This window comes from Leiobunum rupestre, chromosome 9, assembly GCF_980474605.1.
Source record: "Leiobunum rupestre chromosome 9, qqLeiRupe1.1.hap1, whole genome shotgun sequence".
Classification (NCBI taxonomy): domain Eukaryota; kingdom Metazoa; phylum Arthropoda; class Arachnida; order Opiliones; family Sclerosomatidae; genus Leiobunum; species Leiobunum rupestre.
This window is the reverse complement of record NC_143392.1, coordinates 40,536,268-40,554,659: the sequence shown is the minus strand read 5'-3', so window position 1 is coordinate 40,554,659 and position 18,392 is coordinate 40,536,268. Positions and strand designations below refer to the sequence as shown.

At 36.8% G+C, this 18,392-nt stretch overlaps 1 protein-coding gene across 1 annotated transcript in view; it reads left to right on the top strand.

The window, feature by feature from the left end:
• Tet (Ten-Eleven Translocation (TET) family protein) overlaps nt 1–18,392 on the top strand; it is a 100,957-nt gene that overhangs the window by 36,902 nt on the left and 45,663 nt on the right. Inside the window, exon 3 of the mRNA XM_090158876.1 lies at nt 4,351–4,425. Within this exon, the coding sequence (XP_090015002.1) occupies nt 4,351–4,425 (75 nt within the window). The remainder of the gene's footprint in view (nt 1–4,350; nt 4,426–18,392) is intronic.

Sequence of the window (18,392 nt, the reverse complement as noted above, 5' to 3'; positions counted from 1 at the left end):
TTCAATCGAATGATTTTTTGAAGCTTAATTTAAATCGAATGATTTTTTGAAGCTTAATTTAAATCGAATGATTTTTTGAAGCTTAATTTAAATCGAATGATTTTTGAAGCTTAATTTAAATCGAATGATTTTTTGAAGCTTAATTTAAATCGAATGATTTTTTGAAGCTTAATTTAAATCGAATGATTTTTTGAAGCTTAATTTAAATCGAATGATTTTTTGAAGCTTAATTTAAATCGAATAATTTTTTGAAGCTTAATTTAAATCGAATAATTTTTTGAAGCTTAAAGGGAATATAACCTGCAAAGCAATCTTTATGGAAGACCCCTTCAATTTTTCAAATTACCCGTACAGTGGCGCCAAACATTTTAAAGCCAAAGGCAAGAGCGGCTAGAGCTGCAAACGTTGGTGTTCCACACCAAATACCTGAGGTTATATTCCCTTCAATTTAAATCGAATGATTTTTTGAAGCTTAATTTAAATTGAATGATTTTTTGAAGCTTAATTTAAATTGAATGATTTTTTGAAGCTTAATTTAAATCGAATGATTTTTTGAAGCTTAATTTAAATCGAATGATTTTTTGAAGCTTAATTTAAATCGAATGATTTTTTGAAGCTTAATTTCAATCGAATGATTTTTAAAGCGGAATTTCAATCGAATATTTTTTTAAATCTGTGATTTAAAACTTAATATCAATCAAATAATATTAAGTCGCTGAGTTAAATGTTTATATCAATCAAATGATCTAGTTAAATCAGTCCATTCTCTAATTTGTATAGTGAAAACAATTTCTTGTGTGCCACATGCAGGTTTGAACAACGCGCAGTTGCTATTTTAGGTTACAACTAGTTCAAGCAGTGCAAACTTGTGAGGAAAGTAGAAAACATCTGTGATTGGTGGTAACTAAAACAGGGTTGCCACACGTCAGAAAAAGGTCAGGGAATTTAAAAATGGGCCTAAAAAGGCAGGGAATTTTTAAAATTTGGACAAGGTCAGGGAAAAGTCGGGGAATAATTCGATTTTCTCTTGACACTTTTTGAAGGTAATTTTTCTCTAGATCTATGACAAATTCTTGGATTATAATTTATTTCCTTGAAAGTTTGGCTAATATTTTCAAAATTGCAATAATCTTTTTACTAAAATATAAGTACATTTATATTTATTAAGTTCTGATAAAAGTAAAAATTTTGGCTTTAAAAAGTCAGGAAAAATCTATTAAAATGGTCAGGGAATAGTCAGGTAATTTTAATCCGAAATTTTTCTGGCAACCCTGTAAAAATATTTATTTTCCCAGTCATAAGACGCGAGAAGTTTACGTTTATCGCAACGTCTGTGGCCGAATTGGGACTTCAGAATTATATACTTTCTGTTCTAATTCTTAACTTAGAACTTAAATATGCTTAAAATGAAAGATATGAAACTACTCTTACGAAAATAACTTCATCAAACATCCACATTTGGATTCAACATCCAGATTGTATGCAATTCTATTTAATTTCATGAATCGTAATTGGATCAAATATAATGCATTTTTGATTGCAATTTTTGTTCAGTCCCAATTCCGAGGGGTCGGACACTTACCATTTTTTGTACGGGATTCGGGATTTCGTAGAGATTTTGGCGATTTTATCATTACTTTTTGAAGTGATTTTGGGATTTCAATGTTAATTTACCATAAAGAGAGTTAAAAGATTTTGCGATTCTAGACAAAGTGTACGGGATTTTGGTAAATGTCCGACCCCTCGCCCAATTCTGTTTGAATTAAATAATTGTCATTATATTTAAATTTCGTTCATTGTAATTAGATCAAATATAATGCATTTTCGATTGCAATTTTCGTTCAGTTCCAATTCTGGTTGAATTAAATAATTGTGATTATATTTGAATTTCGTTCATTGTAATTAGATCAAATATAATGCATTTTTATTGCAATTTTCGATCAGTCCGAATTCTGTTTGAATTAGATAGTGATTATAGTTGAATTTCGTGCATCGTAATTGAAATATATGATAAGGCTAATCTAGTTCTGCCCAAATTTGAGTATAATTTCGGAATCAAATCCACCACCTTCGTAAGGATACGTTATAAAAAATTAAGCAATTCTACAACATTGAATAATGAATTCAAATTCGGCATGCTAAAAAAACGAGTTAGAATTTGTACACAATAATGGAATGACATTTAGCGTTGTACAGCGGGGCGGTTGGCGTCAGGGGCTGCCAGGAGGTGAATGCCCTTTGTACCTTCGCTCAAACTCGCGGCAGCTGGGATGAATCCGAAACCTGGTTTTGGCAACAATAGCCGCGTAATAATGTTCTTCCGCGCGCGAAGAAACACGAGCCAGCGGCCCTGCCAACTTTTTCTCCGCTCTGAAAACAATCGCGGATCTTCGACAAACTACCGACACCGTTTCATTATGATGCTGTTTAAATCTCGTGAGAAAGTATCGTTGTTATCCGCCGTATTCGCCAACAAAATTGTTCCAATCACGTTTCACTTTATGTAATTTTATTGCTTTTTTTACGATAACTATTTCACTTGAAATAAACAATTTTCGAGTTTTTGGTCCATTTTGGAATTTTTACTTATTTTCGGTTTTTGTTGATTTTGGAATTTTTTAGTTTTGACAATTTTTGGGGATTTGGGCGATTTTGGGGTTTCTGGGTGATTTTGGAGTTCAGGGTAGTTTTGACAATTTTCGGGTTTTTGGGCGCTTTTTGTATTTTGTTTAGTTAGGACAATTTTTGGGTAGTTTTAAAAAAAATTGTCGTTTTTTTTGGCAATTATATAACTTTTGGGGTGTTTTGACTATTTTGTAATTTTTGGGCTGTTTTAAAAAAAAATTGGCGACTTTTGGGTGACTCAGAATAAATCGTTTTAAAACTTGTACATTTTATTCGGTTTTTACTGCCCAAACATAGGTGGTTTTACCCCAAAAATGTACCGAAATATAAGCAGATTTACACCAAAATCAAATCATCTATTCAAATTAACTATTTTAGAAGTTTCGAAGCATTTAGACAAAATTAACGCCAGGTTGAATAGTGACACGCACATTTATGAATTATAACCCTCTTTATAAACTCCGATTTTAAGGCAATTAGACATCAAAAATGTAACTATTTAAAAATATTCCAGAAAGTCCAATTTATTTTAAACTTTGTTGATTTCTTAAACTCCATATAGTTGTTTTAGTTTTAGTACGTAAAAGCTAAAATTTATTAGACAATTTTTAATTTTATATAAGATTACTTGTGACAGACAAGCAAAATATAAAGTCAAAAATGGTGTAATTTTGTTTTAAAAAATGGGCAGCGAATGGTCAGTGAATTTTAATCTAGAAAATATTGCAGCAACCCTGATATCTCGTACCGTATAAATTTCAGGTGTGCCCGATAATCTCCTTTTGTCTTAAACACCTGGTACATGATCACTACGGTCTCGCTCTCTTTGTGTTCACACCAATTAAAAATTTACTTAAACTAATTATCGCGCAATATTTGGAGCACGATTTTTCGTGAGGTTTTTCTTACGCTTAAACCAGTAGTCGACTTCATCAGTCATTGCAAACATTCTTTTTTCATATTAAGTCGAGCACGAAATTTGAAATTGCGAATCGTGAAACGTCTTTATCTACTCTTAAAAGCAGCGAAATTAACTTACGGTTAGTTATGGCCGCTTTACGACGCTCGTGGGAATTTGGTTATCAGCGTCTCTCATTTTTATATTCCATTACCACCCACTTTGTTTGTGATTTTTGTTATTTAATTTAGTTGCAAGAATATTTCTTCCTACTAGTTTAAACAAGAGGGGCTGACCACTTGAAGTAATCGGTGAATACATTTGCTTCAGTGATTACGGTAATCGCCGTAACCATTTTGTAATCGTTCCGGAATCGATTCGCAATCGCTCCGGAATCGATTCGCAATCGCTCCGGAATCGATTCGCAATCGCTCCGGAATCGATTCGCAATCGCTCCGGAATCGATTCGCAATCGCTCCGGAATCGATTCGCAATCGCTCCGGAATCGATTCGCAATCGCTCCGGAATCGATTCGCAATCGCTGAGGAAACGATTCGCAATCGCTGAGGAAACGATTCGCAATCGCTGAGGAATCTATTCGCAATCGCTGAGGAATCTATTCGCAATCGCTCCGGAATCGATTCGCAATCGCTCTACGCAACCTCGGTAATTGATTCTGTGTACAGAAATATGTGAAGTGGTTATCCTATCGTTTTTACACGAGCGGCCAAAATTACTATTTTTAAACGATTAAACGTTTTCAGTGGAGGTTCCGAAAATAGAACGAAAAAATGGAGTATAATTTGTTTTTTTTGTACGTGTTTCAGATGAGAGCCGAGAAACGTCAATTTCAAGCGAGCCAAATGAATGACGAGGATCCTCGCTCCGGCAGTTCTTTTAAGGTAAGCACGTTTACTCTCCCTCACTTTACTTCAAACGTGTATTTATGTTCTTTCAACATTTATAAAACCTCTGTGACGTAGGTCTAAACATTCAGTCCCATAACTATAAAATTATGTGACAGAAGTCTAAACATTCAGTCCCATAACTATAAAATTCTGTGACAAAGTCTAAATATTCATTGACACGTCTATGACGTGTGTGACTAAAAGTTCCATTGCATCAGTTTAAAAGTTCCATTGCATCAGTCTAAAAGGTCCATTGCATCAGTCTAAAAGTTCCATTGCATCAGTCTAAAAGTTCCATTGCATCAGTCTAAAAGTTCCATTGCATCAGTCTAAAAGTTCCATTGCATCAGTTTAAAAGTTCCATTGCGTCAGTTTAAAAGTTCTCTTGAATAAGTTTAAAAGTTATCTTGGATAAGTTTAAACGTTCTCTTGGATAAGTTTATTAAGTTCTATTGGATAAGTTTAAAAGTTCTATTGGATAAGTTTAAAAGTTCTATTGGATAAGTTTAAAAGTTCTATTGGATAAGTTTAAAAGTTCTATTGGATAAGTTTAAAAGTTCTATTGGATAAGTTTAAAAGTTCTATTGGATAAGTTTAAAAGTTCTATTGGATAAGTTTAAAAGTTCTATTGGATAAGTTTAAAAGTTCTATTGGATAAGTTTAAAAGTTCTATTGGATAAGTTTAAAAGTTCTATTGGATAAGTCTAAAAGTTCTATTGGATAAGTCTAAAAGTTCTATTGGATAAGTCTAAAAGTTCTATTGGATAAGTCTAAAAGTTCTATTGGATAAGTCTAAAAGTTCTATTGGATAAGTCTAAAAGTTCTATTGGATAAGTCTAAAAGTTCTATTGGATAAGTCTAAAAGTTCTATTGGATAAGTCTAAAAGTGTGTGACATATCTGAAACGTACGTGACGTAAGTGTAAACGTGGTTTTTGGGAATATTTTACTGAATAACGACCTCAGAGATATTGCGTAATCGGTGCAGTCTTAGGTTAAAAATTGTACAATGTAGGAATTGTCATGCTTAGATAACATAGTTATAAACTTATGTCAGAATCTATAGCGGTTCAATTGCAGTTTGTGGCAAACCCATCTGCGTAGAGTTTGCGAATTATATCGGCGTCTTGCTAACGGGAGTTTCGAGTTCCATATGTATGGAGGATCAACTAATTCCACATTCCAACCACCCGCATAACCATCTCCAGTTAACCCTAGTTTAAGATAGTAGAATATATTTCGTATCATATTGATTTTTCACGTGGAGTTTTTCGGATTCTACATCCGTAAGAACTTATAAAATTAAGTTCAAAGAAAGAGATATTTGGTAAAAGCAATAATTAAATCGACTACCACAGGCTAATTCTTTTGCCTAACATTTGTAGATACCCGAGTTCCTTCACGGTAAAACGTATTGCCGGGTCGCTAAAAGGAATTTGGTAAAAGGAAAGATAATTAAAACTTCGTACCCTAGATTCAAACTAACTGTCTCTCGCGTAGTTGATAGCGTTTAACCACTTCCAGTTGGAACTCCGAACAAATCAGCTCCATATCTACCATGGTAACCAACTATAGATAAGACCACGGCCAACTTTGATGACATTACAGCGACCGATGGAGGCCTTTTTGTCGGAGCTCACGTGCCAAAGTGGGTAAACGCTTGTTTACAAAACCGTCAATCAGAAAGCTCTCAGAATTCGAATCTAGGGTACGGAGTTCTATATTATCTTTGCTAAAAGCGAGAATGAATTAAAGTACCTGATACTTTGCACTTGAGACGTGTGCGGCCTTGTAAATCAGGTCGGGCCACCAATGTTATTTTGCGCCTAATTTAGTTGAATTTTGTCAGACTGTGGCCCACCTGACCCTACCGTGGCACCAGATAATACTTATATTGCCCCAACTTCGCAAGTACCTAAATTCATTCATGGGTAGAAGTTTTTCCCGCGTCACTACGGTGCTAGCGAAAATCTACCACTAACCGGGGAAAAAAAACGCCATTACCACCGTGTAGAGTGACGTCGGTTTTCATATAATTCTTACGGGCGTTTGGTAACTTAGTCTTTGATCTTTAATCTGACGAAATATACCCCCATCCTGGAATTATTCTGGTCGAAATCTAATTATCGTGAAATATATGATTGGTCGAAAACTAGAGGTCGAAATATTGCCTAGACCCCGTTGTTTTAAATGCCCAAAGAAGAGAAACGGGGGGGGGGGGTAAGCAGTAGGGGTGGACCGTGCGTGGAGGGGGGTAGGCAGGAGGGGTCGACAGCGGGGAAACTTAAAAGAGGAATGACGAGTCCCGGCCGAGGAAATGAAGTTCCGATGAAAAACAGAATTGCAGCCGATCGATAATAAAATAGAGGTGGTCCTAATGGAACTCTCGGCGCCGTAGCTGCAAAAGGCTTAGAGCTTCCATCCACGGGTTAAGAAGACCCCCCCCCCCAACACTCTCTCGTGCCTACCCCCTCTTGCGTCATCCAATGACCTTTCGGGCGATCTGCATATATAAATATGTACTGAATATAATGGGGAGTGTATGGACGTTTAAGTATGCGGCGTTCTAAAAATATAGGCATGGCTGTCAGGCTTCCTTGTTGTATCGTATTCGAAGTAACGTCGCGCCTGAATGCTTTCATCCGGCCGAGGATAGCTTTCCCGCGTTAACCGCGCATTTTTGCGCTATCTCGGAATCAGCGGCATTCTGCTTGGTCGAATTATATTACTCACCACCAATTTCAATTCGCCGATATCGACGATAGGATATTTCGCGATGCACCCGTTGGCTTTGTTTATGTTTATTTAGATCGGTAGTTGGTTATTAGTTTAGATTTTCGGCGAAATTAGTTATATCCAGGGACCGCCGATTGCGGGTCCGGGCCCTGGGAAAATACAACTTCCGAGCCCCAAGACAGCCGTTACTTACTGGAGATAGCTATACATTTTCGGAGTCTTTTTACCGGCTTCCCCCTCCCTTGTCGGGCCTGGTAACAGTGGCGTAGCTAGGAAAATTCGGCCCCAATGCAAGATAAGAAAATGGGCCCCTTACTGTGACATGTCAATTTTTTTGCGTTCCAATGTACGCGATTGGATGCGTTGGCCTATTTACGTCACTCAGGTCACTGGCTTCCAAAATCGTGATAATGACATCACGGTAATACTCTCTTTAAAAATATACTTGTATACGGCGTTGTTTCGTGAGACAGCCAATCGGACAGTCGACTAAGTAAAAGTTAATGGGCCCCAATGCACCGCATTGGCGTTTTTACGCCACTGCCTGGTAATATCTGGTCACTAAACAGGGTTGCAACAAATCTGTGAAAAGTCAGGAAATTACCAAATAGTCCTAAATAGCCAGGGAAAGGTAATAATAATTATCAGCTAGGCTAATACCCTTGGCACTACCTTAGGCCTAAGTCATCGAGTGACTCTTAAAGCCATTAATTTAGGTGGGTGGGTTACAATGCGTAGGAGGGTGGTGGTAAGCCGTTCAGGTAGTTAAGTCTAAAGATTCATAACACATGACTTAAACATATGCAATAAAAATCCAGGGTGTCACAAAATTTACCGGGTTGCCACAACTCGGGGAAAAATCTTAAATATAAAGGGAAAATGTCAGGGAATTAAAAGAACATGTAAAAAGGCAGTGAATTTAATAAATTTTTTAAAATTAAATAAAGGTAATTTTAATATAGTTATGTGAGAAATTATAAGTGATTATTATTTAGTTCCTTCAAATATATTTAAACTTATGTAAATTAAGTAACTTTCAAATAAAGGAAATATGTAAAAAAGGGAAAATGATGTATTATTGTGGGCTAATAACGCGGTATAGCCATCGTGCGTAGTTCAAATTGTTCGTCAGACGTATTGTAATTGAATGTGTGGAAGCTGTCTGCTGAGGCAAAATTATCTGCCTAAAACAGCTGAAAGCTTAAGTCTAGGAACGTGCAAATTTACTTGACAGGGTAATAAAGCAGATGGTGCTAAGCTTGACGAAGCCTATTACAGATAAGTGTATTATCCCAGTTGCTAGTCCCCACGTTACTGCCATCACATTTTAACCGAAGCTATTGGCGCTAGTTACGTTAAAAAACAATTTTTAGCGAGTTATAGCATACGATTTTAATTAATTTTCCACTCCCTTTAAACCGGGTTCTTATCCAGATTTGTGCGATAGCCTTTTCAGTTTACGTAGAGCCACATAGCGGCCAACATGATAAGTTCATAAACGGCTTCATTTGCCAAACGACTTCGTAACTGACGAAAATCCGTAAGTGACTGCAATGAAAAGCATTCGAAGGAATATTCTTCGTGAGAGAGTTTTAGAGAACGTAGCCGAAGGCAATTGGCCTCCACAGGAGGGATAAAAAACGAAAAAGAGCCTGGGAAGGTGAAATGAGGGACATCGCGGCGCACGCCACCGACGTCATTCCCTTCTACTACTGACTGACTGACTGACTGACTGACTGAGTGGTTACCCTCTCCTCGCGCGCTGTCTTCTGTTGTGAAGCAACTACCTGTCGCAGGGCCGGCGCGGAGACAAGGTCAAGATCAAAATTCCCGAGGCGCGGCTCGTCTGTTCTCCTTCCTGCTCCGTGATCCTCTGCCCGTGGTTCTAAGGCGTGGGCCCGAGAAAGGTTACCATTTCGAGCTGGGACTTAACGCGATACAATTAAGCCACGCTCCACGCGACCGTTATTCGTTAAGACCCGGTAACTAGTCCTCTTTAAGAAATTGGTTGTTCAAATTTGTTTAGAGGTGGGAAAAACAGATAAATTAACTGCCAAAATATCGATTAACCATAAAAATTGCGGTTAACTGTTTATTTATAGATATTATCCACGGATACAAAGTGATTAATTCTTATACAAACGCCGACCTCTATATTGGTTTTCAAAATTGGGTAGGTTTAAATATGACTTGATCGAAAATTTCAATCCAAAATGGGTCATATTTAATACTTGTGCAATGTACGAAATTCAACTTTACTCACATTTTATCTAAATATTTGATTGAAACTGGATTGGTCGTGATTTCAGTTGGATCTAAATTTGGATGTTTTCCTACGGATTATTTGGCCCATTTGAGTTATCGTGCTCAGGTTTGGGAAGCAACGGGAAACGCGTTCTATGAGTTTGTTCTGACTTCTGGCGGATCAAGCATTTTCTTGCTATTTTTGCGGTAAACCGCGGTACACGAAGAAAACCAAATTAATTGGACGATACTACAACAATGGTAAAACGATTTTACTACCTACGTCCGTGCTTGCTATTTCGTTTTCGTGTACGATGTCGTAAGAAAAATTTCGAGGGGTAGTCAATTAAAAAATCAGGTGTACAACTAGTGAGATATTTAAATAATTATTTCAGAAAATCTAGAAATACAGAAGAAATATTTGAAATATTTTCCATATTTCTGGAAATTTAGAAATACAGGAGAAATTTTAGAAATCTAAAGAAATCCAAAGAAATATGAGAAATTCAAAGAAATGTTGGAAATACAGGAGAAATAAACGGAAATATTTTCGCAATCGGGAAATCCAAAGAAATATTGGACATCTCGAGAAATCGAAAGAAATATCGGAAATCTAGAGAGATAATCGGAAATATTTCTGATATTTTTGATATTTCTGGAAATCTGGAAACATTTGTGATATTTCTAGAAATCGAAAGAAATATTTTTAATATTTCTGGAAATCTGGAAATATTTGGATATAAGAAATCTGGTGTACCCCTCGTAAAATTACTAGAAGACTTATCCAGGTGTTTTCTCTTTGCGAATTTCTTTGAATAATCTATCATGGTAAGCGTGGATTACGATTCACGCGGTTTAAATATGCTGTCTTAAGCTTGTTTTTCCACTAGCGCGCGTCATAATGTTATTTTCTTTACGCGCGTAAAAACGGTTGAACGTTTCAAAGCTGAGAAACGCGTCGTTGCGCGCGCCAGTGGAAAACAAGCTTTAAACTCGGAATCGAACGCATTTGGTGAAATGATTTTCCACTGCAAGAGAGTTAATTGGTTTAAAATGTCAGCCTACCGCGAAAATTAAATGAGGTACAATATCCCTTCTTGACACGTAAGGAAAACTGTGATTTGGCGATCGGAAATTGTTGCACGTGTAATTTCAAATCTCGCAGCGAATCTTCAGCCACGTGGGTATCGAGGAGTGTATCGTTTTCCGCTTGTGACGCGTGCTCGTAACCTTGTGACGGAGGGCAATAGCCCTCTTTTTATCCGGAGATGAGTCGACGGGAGCGTAAAGAAGAAAGGGGGGGGGGCATAATTCGGTGGCGCCCTCTTTGTTTTGATGCTGTCTTTACCTCCTGGAGCAATTTGTCGCCCTTTTAAGGTCCTTATTGACGCTAAAAAGAAATCTCCCCCCTCCCCCCGGAAAAGGGCGGGGGGATTGAATACTTGTTTTTACCACTCTAGACAGCGAAGATGAGAATTTTTTTTCGCGTTCTTCTTTTACCCACTAACCTTTTTTCCTCTTTTTCACCTCGCCTTCGTTTCTTCACGCCGTGAGAAGCTATTACATTTTGACGTTGCTGTAGATGTCGTTGTGTTTGTCGCTGTGGAGTAGACTATAATTCCACTTAACGCCATTCTTTAGCGGACGAGAAACGGAGTTATTTCTGATACTAATACCGTGGCGCCATCTATCTGTTGCCCAACTATTATTTACCGTGGCACTACTAATATGGAAAAGTTAATTTTTGAAATATTTTTCATATAGCATACGTATTTCCAAGCCCGACGATATAAGAGGGTTACTGTACCAATAACCAGGGCCCGTGCAGTTTGGGGACCCAGGCTTAGGACCATTCTCTAACACGTGTTTCTTCATTAACGTATAGCTTATTCCAGTAATAATGGCTAGCCCCTGGAAGAAGGCTGCAACGAGCGCCAAAGCCAGCAGCAGGGAAACGCTATCATATAGGTTTAGGTTCGTGTGATAGGTAAAAAAGGACTTGGTAATCAAATCGAGGTAACCAGCGTAAAAAAGTAAACTTAAACAGTATTTAAAGTCCCTGCTGCTTGGTTTTGCGCTCGTTGCAGCCTACTTCCAGGGGCTAGTAGGCCACACTATGAAGCTCGCTGGCGCTCTTTTAACTCATCGTAGGAAAATGGGGAAAAAACAGGCATACTTCTCAACTCACCCCCTACAACTAATTAAAATGTTTGCATATCCCTTTGAAACACCCTGTGTATCAAGTGCCATCTCTGCCCCCAAAAGTTTTATTTTGTTACTTAATCGCGTAAAATTTAGTTATTTATCCAGCCCAACAGTGTCTTTCCCGTTATGGCTAAATGCTGTGAAGACGCATTAGGGTCGTGCTGGGAACCGCCTTGTTTCTCGCGAGCTCGGTTTCCTTATAAGAAAAAGATGTTGTATCAGACCGGCGGCTAGAGTTGAGGGGAAGAAGGGGTACCGGGGGGGGTCTATTCCCGTCGTTGAAGAAAGAAGAAGGTTGTATATATCCGAAGGGGTTCGCGAGGGATCTTCCCTTCAGGCAGCGCCGCCGCCGCCTAATTCCGCCGCTATTATCCGTGCGTTGAACTTGGGAGCGCCAGGATATCTATACGTCTATGTATATATACTTTCTCCTTGGCGCGGTCGGGTGCTCGGCGTGGCGGGCTTTCCCGCCGCGCTCTTCTCAATGGCGGGCGTGTTGGGGCTTGAAGGGGAAATCCCTTCGACCCTCCTGTCTGGCACAGTCGAGACTGACTCTCCCCTAAGCCTCGCCCTCACCCTCTCCCGGTTAGTATCTATGTGTGGTTAGGAAGCTTTTGACATTGGAGGAGACAGAAACATTTCCAAAATCGGGGTCACTAGATTAGTTGGTTATGCCACTATCCCCGCCATCGTGTGCCGCGCCTACTTGTATTTTACTCGCACCGGTTTTCGTTGCAGTCGCTTCCCTAAAAAACCAACCCGACAATAAACGCCGCTAGAGAGCGCTTCAACTCGCCTTAGCGAAAACTGCTTCGATGGACAACGTCAACTACGAAAAAAACCTATTGCCACAGACCACGATTTTCTTCGTTTGATGGTATTTTCTGCAGGAATACTAAACGCGGTGACACGAAGTAATTTTCAGGGTCGCGATTGTCCTGTTTATTTTAGTTAATTTTATTATATTAATATATTTTGGAGATAAATATTTTGATGGTCGAAATCGACGTTTACTATCGGCATAAATTGTGTAACATAACCATTTCGTAAGTATGCCGTAAAAGCATTTTCTATAATGAAACCTTGTTCACGGGATATGACGTAAATTACGTCATTTCCATCTCCGTGACGGAAAACGCGTCATAAACTGTTCAAAGGGAAACGGAAATTAGTGAAGCATTTTTTTAATTCCCCGCGCTGTTCTGGCTTCGAAAATATATAGACCTCGTGCCTCGCGATTAGTAGATTTAGTTTCCATGGTAACCTTTTCAATAGAGCAAAGAAGTTGGTATTTTCCAATTATTGGGTCTATTTATTGTATGTTAAATGTGAAAAAGTTATCGTAGAAATTGTCTATGGAAATGTTATACAGAGGCATACTTATTTTATTGGATAAAACTTATACCACAGAGAAAAAATTATTATAAAGATGACGCTTATGTTATCGTTATTTCGTGTTTTAACCCTCATCGTGACCGAATCAAGGTTACTCCAAGGAACTTCTCGGATAATAAATATTAAACGTTGGGAAATTAGCAATGCGTCTAGGTTCCATTCGATTATGGACCCAAGCCCTTGTGTTGTCATTTGACCTTGCCTTACCAATTGAAGGGCATTCAAATTCAGCGTATTGCCAACCCTACTTCTGACAGCGTGGGTACGTCAAGGTGACAAGATTTCTTGCAAAATATTGGTCAGATTCCTTTCGAGCAGGGTTGGCAAGAGCCAGCCAGACTGGTTTAAACCACCCTGGTTTAAGCCGGTTTTAACCACTAAATAAAATCCATGGTTAAAACCACTTTTTTTAATAAAAAAATTGAGAAATTAATTAGAAACATTGACAAAACTTAACCTTCACTTTTTGTCGCAAGTAATGAGAGCTAACATATAAGCAATTAGGGTATCTTAAAATTAATTTTGCGCGTGAAAATACGCTGCCATGTTAGGGTATAAAAGCGGGTAAATAAGTCTCCTATACCTCACAATGTAAAGGTACTCTCACGCGCAAAAACGTAATTTTTAAATCGGGAAATTTGAGCAATGAGGGCTTGATATAAGCAATTTGATCATTTTTTATTAATGGTTTTAACCAGCTTAAACCACCGGTTACAACCGGATTTAACCATACTGGATTTTTCAATTTTTAAAAAAGCCGTTTTTTTGCCAACCCTGCTTTCGAGGTATTTTCTAACCAGAATTCAAGATGGCCGCGCCCTTAAAACATTCGCGTGACAAATTAAGATTTAAAATTGCTGCTCATAATCGTTTCTTGGTAAAATTAACACAATTTATATTAAAAAAAAGGATGTTTTATACGTAACCCCTTTATTATTTTTTAAAATCAATTTTTTCAAATGAAGTCGTTAAAAATAGTCAAGTTAAATTACGCGAAAAGGTAGACAAGTCCATAATAAAAAGGGAGCAAAAAAAGCTAAACACTAACCAATTTATTGTAATGATAATCAGCGTATATTAGCAACCGGGCATACGGCTTCGTGTTTAAGTAAGTACTAGTCTCTCGAATTTAACGCGTTCACCGTCTTATGAGCGACGTTTAAATTACACAAAAAAACGTTAAAACATGAAAAGGTACAAACCTACATTATGTTTATCGACAGAAATTGTAGTAGAGCAAGTATTTTTAAATAGTAATTGCCTTCTCGTGTTTAACTGAAAATCGCTGCAGTTTTTCGTCTGTAGTAAAATAAAAACATTTCGCGGTTGATACTTTACTATTTTTTTAATGTAATAAGGAGAAGCAACCAAAGGGTTTCCGTTGGAGATTTTAGTTACTATGTCTACGTAAAAGACATAAAAACAAAACTTATTTGCACATATTTAAAATGTAGTTTAGTTTATTTGTTTTTATCTTTTTATCTTATCTTACAATTTACTTAAAGAACTACACAAAATGTGATCATAAAACCAACTATTTACCTGATTAAATGTACAGCTTTGAACCCTTTTCAATGGTTTGGGTTGTATATTGTCCTTCAAAATTTATCAGTGACGATGTATAAGATAAAGCTACGTTATAGAAAGACCTAGGCTGCGTTCAGTTATTGTCCGCAATAGATAGATGACGTATGAAGTTACTGTACGAATTTTTCGGAAGTTTGGGTTCTAAGCGCAGTGTCGTCTGTTATACTTTCTGGGACAAAATAATTTACTAATTAATGAACGTGCTAGTGACAATTTTGCGTAATTAAACAATATTATTTTGAAAAAACTCAAAATATTAAAAAAGTAACTAGATATAAAACGTCACTGGTCACTCGTGGGAAAAATCGGTTCTTCCAGTCGATGACTTATATGAGCATGACGTCAGACCGGAAACGGATGTCAGCGATTCTGCCCCTAACGATGGCCATTCACTTTTGAAAAATGGCTAGCGACATCATTGTCCGACGTCTTTTTAAAGTAGAGACGAGTCGGGCCCACTTTTTTTAGTTAGTTGCGAAAGAGTTAAACATTTTAAATTTGTTCTTCGAGGACCAAGTGTCAGTCCCGTGCTGGAAAATACACGTTCGTCACTCGTTTGTGACGCGGGAATACCTAGAATTCTTTTAGCTATATTTTTTCAAAGACACACGACTCAAATTCGCAATTTAACGCCGGGAAATCGAAAGTAAAACCAAAAGAGAAGTTTAGGCTAATCGGATGACTGAGACGACCTTGAAATGATAGCCAATAGACGCTAGTCGCGCTGCTCGCAGTACTCATTACGTCACTACGTCTATTTCTCACCCACACCCTCTCTTTTCCTCTATCTCTCTTCGTACAACACCCGAAGGGCCGAAACATTTCACACGCAATACGCAGTCGCGGGTAAGGGTCGGGTCGGGTCGGGTCGGGCCTTTATTTAAAAGCCCGGCCCTTTTGAACCCGGTCCATTTAATTTTAAAATAAAAAAAACCGGCCCGACCCGGACCCGATTGAAAATTAGCCAGACCCGGCCCGACCTGAAATTTTCAAAAATTAAATTTACCCGACCCGACCAGTAAAAATAAAAATTTATTTCTCGGACCGGGTCGGGCATAAAAAGCCCGATTCAATCGGGGGCCCGACTCGTCTCTATTTTAAAGTCAAGAACTTACGAAATCTTAGTTGAATTAAAGTGAAATTGCGAAACGGTGTTAAGCCCTGGTTAAAAACTACGTTTGAATAAACAAATGTTAAACTTGCTAACTCGACGCGGAAGAATTTGTTCCGAGTTTACACAACGCAATTTGCTTTTATCAATAATTAATTCGCTAGATAGAATTCAAATACTTTAATACAATTTATTTCGTTATTTTGTCTTCCTACCGTTTTCAATTCGCAGTTAATTGACTTTCAATGACGCTCTGTACCCTTAAAACCGGTGTTTCTATTTGAGTGTTCGTTTTCTACCAAGTGCAATTTATCATTGTATTTAAGTTCATGGTTAGCTATAGTGAACAAGGGGCACTCTATTCAGAGCTTGGTTAGTTTTAAGCCAAGCGTGGTTTAATGATAATTATATATAAATATTAATTTTCGTTTTATTAAACCTGGATTTCTAGGAAAGGGTTAATGAGCGAACTTGATTATTAGTTTTGCTTAGGGACGATTCGCTCCAGTTACATACCCGAACTTTCACGCCGCTAAAGGTTGTATCACCTTCCCCCCGTTTCAACCCCCACTTTTGCTACAAACGGAAATTAAGTACCGCGCCATCTAGCGACTTTCTATTATTCTATTACAGGGTTGCCACAATATCTGGAAAAACATGGAAAAGTCGGGGAATCTGTTAGTGGATGTTAAAATTCGGGGAATTTTTAGATAAGTCAGGGAAAAGGTTGGGGAATTTTAAAGACTAGTAAATAAATCACGATAAAATTGTGGAATTTTAAGAACTAACAATTTTGTAACAAATTTTGATACCTGACGTCTACTCTCTACGCCAGTTGTTAGCATTAACTAAAACTACTATAACTGCGCATCTAGGAACTGAATTCTATTAAAAAGTTTAGGTGGAGTAATACGGCTTAGTTTTCCATACTTGAGTTTAACATATATTATGATACACAATTCCAATCACCCAAATAATCCCGGCAATTATAAACATAAATACGATAAACCCGAAATAAAAACATGTAATAATAGCCAGCTGGATGGCAGATGTCAACCCTTATTATTAAGTACTTATCAATTTTACGTGCACATGATGCAAGTCCAAGTTTCGATGAAGACGAGTTGTTGACCATGGAGAAGAGTAAATACAACCATACTTGTGGAATAGTCCTTTTTATAAAATAACCTTGGCCATCTTGTTGAAATGTTGCCTCCCCGCTTCAGCTGTGGATCCGTTTTCTCTCCCACTAAAGAGTTTATGAACTCATTCTTAGGCATTGGCTGAACTATTCCAGGGCAACATTTCAACAAGTTGGGCAAGCGTAAAGACTTTTTATAAAATCAACTATTCTACTTCACCCCAATCAGTGAACCGGGGTGGAGTTTCGCTGGCCAATGGGAAAATTAAGTTTTCCCAAAAATGAGAATGTACAACTTATTTATCAATATCAGCTTCGAGCCGAAATATTGAAGAAATAGTTAATTTTTTTTAATTTTACCTGAGTAAAATATTCCCAGGATTTGCTAATAATAATAATAATAATAATAATAATAATAATAATAATCAGCTAGGCTAATACCCAAGGCACCACCTTAGGCCTAAGTCATCATGCGACTTTTGAATGACATCAATATAATAAGGGTTTGGGTTTGACAGGGACGGTATTTACGTATCTGGCTTGTTCTATTCAAAAAGAAAATCCGATAGTTATAAGAACTAGTAAGTCGGAAAAGTTAAGAAATTTAAATTTTGTTTAAAAGTGAAGGGAAAAGTGACAGGGAACGTCGAGGAATCTGATATAACTGGCACACGTGTACTACCCTATTTCCAAGCTTGAAACACTTGTTTGTACTACTAAATTCGAAATTCCGCTAGGTGGCGAAGGGTACAACAAAGTTGTTGGAAATAGTGGATGTAAAATATTCTTGAGAATGAAAGTTTTATGGTGCTAGTTATCTCATAACCTAAACTGTGAATTCCTAAAACATTCATGAAACCGCTGTCTGAAACTGTTAATTAAATTAAGGTTAATAAATCTTGGAATTTTATATATATTTAAAAATTGATATCTCGAAATATCCATTCTAGCATTATAATAAAGATGCTTTCTTAATGGTTCAAGATGCATAATGCATTGATTTAATCAAAATATTGTGCAAAATATGGATTTAATCAGAAGATATTTAAAATATTCGTTTGATTAAAAGATATTTAAAATATTCGTTTGATTAAAAGATTTAAAATATTCGTTTGATTAAAAGATTTAAAATATTCGTTTGATTAAAAGATATTTAAAATATTCGTTTGATTAAAAGATATTTTAAATATTCGTTTGATTAAAAGATATTTAAAAATATTCGTTTGATTAAAAGATATTTAAAAATATTCGTTTAAAAGATATTTAAAATATTCGTTTGATTAAAACATATTTAAAAATATTCGTTTGATTAAAAGATATTTAAAATATTGGTTTGATTAAAAGATTTAAAATATTGGTTTGATTAAAAGATATTTAAAATATTCATTCATTTAAATCATCTATTTATATACTTCATGTATTTATGAAAATATACAAAAATGGTTGATATTACAATTGAAATTTAGAGTATAATAATTACAAGTACTAATTAAATTTAATTCGCATTAATTTTTCTTTTCCTTTTACATCAGCAATGTATGCA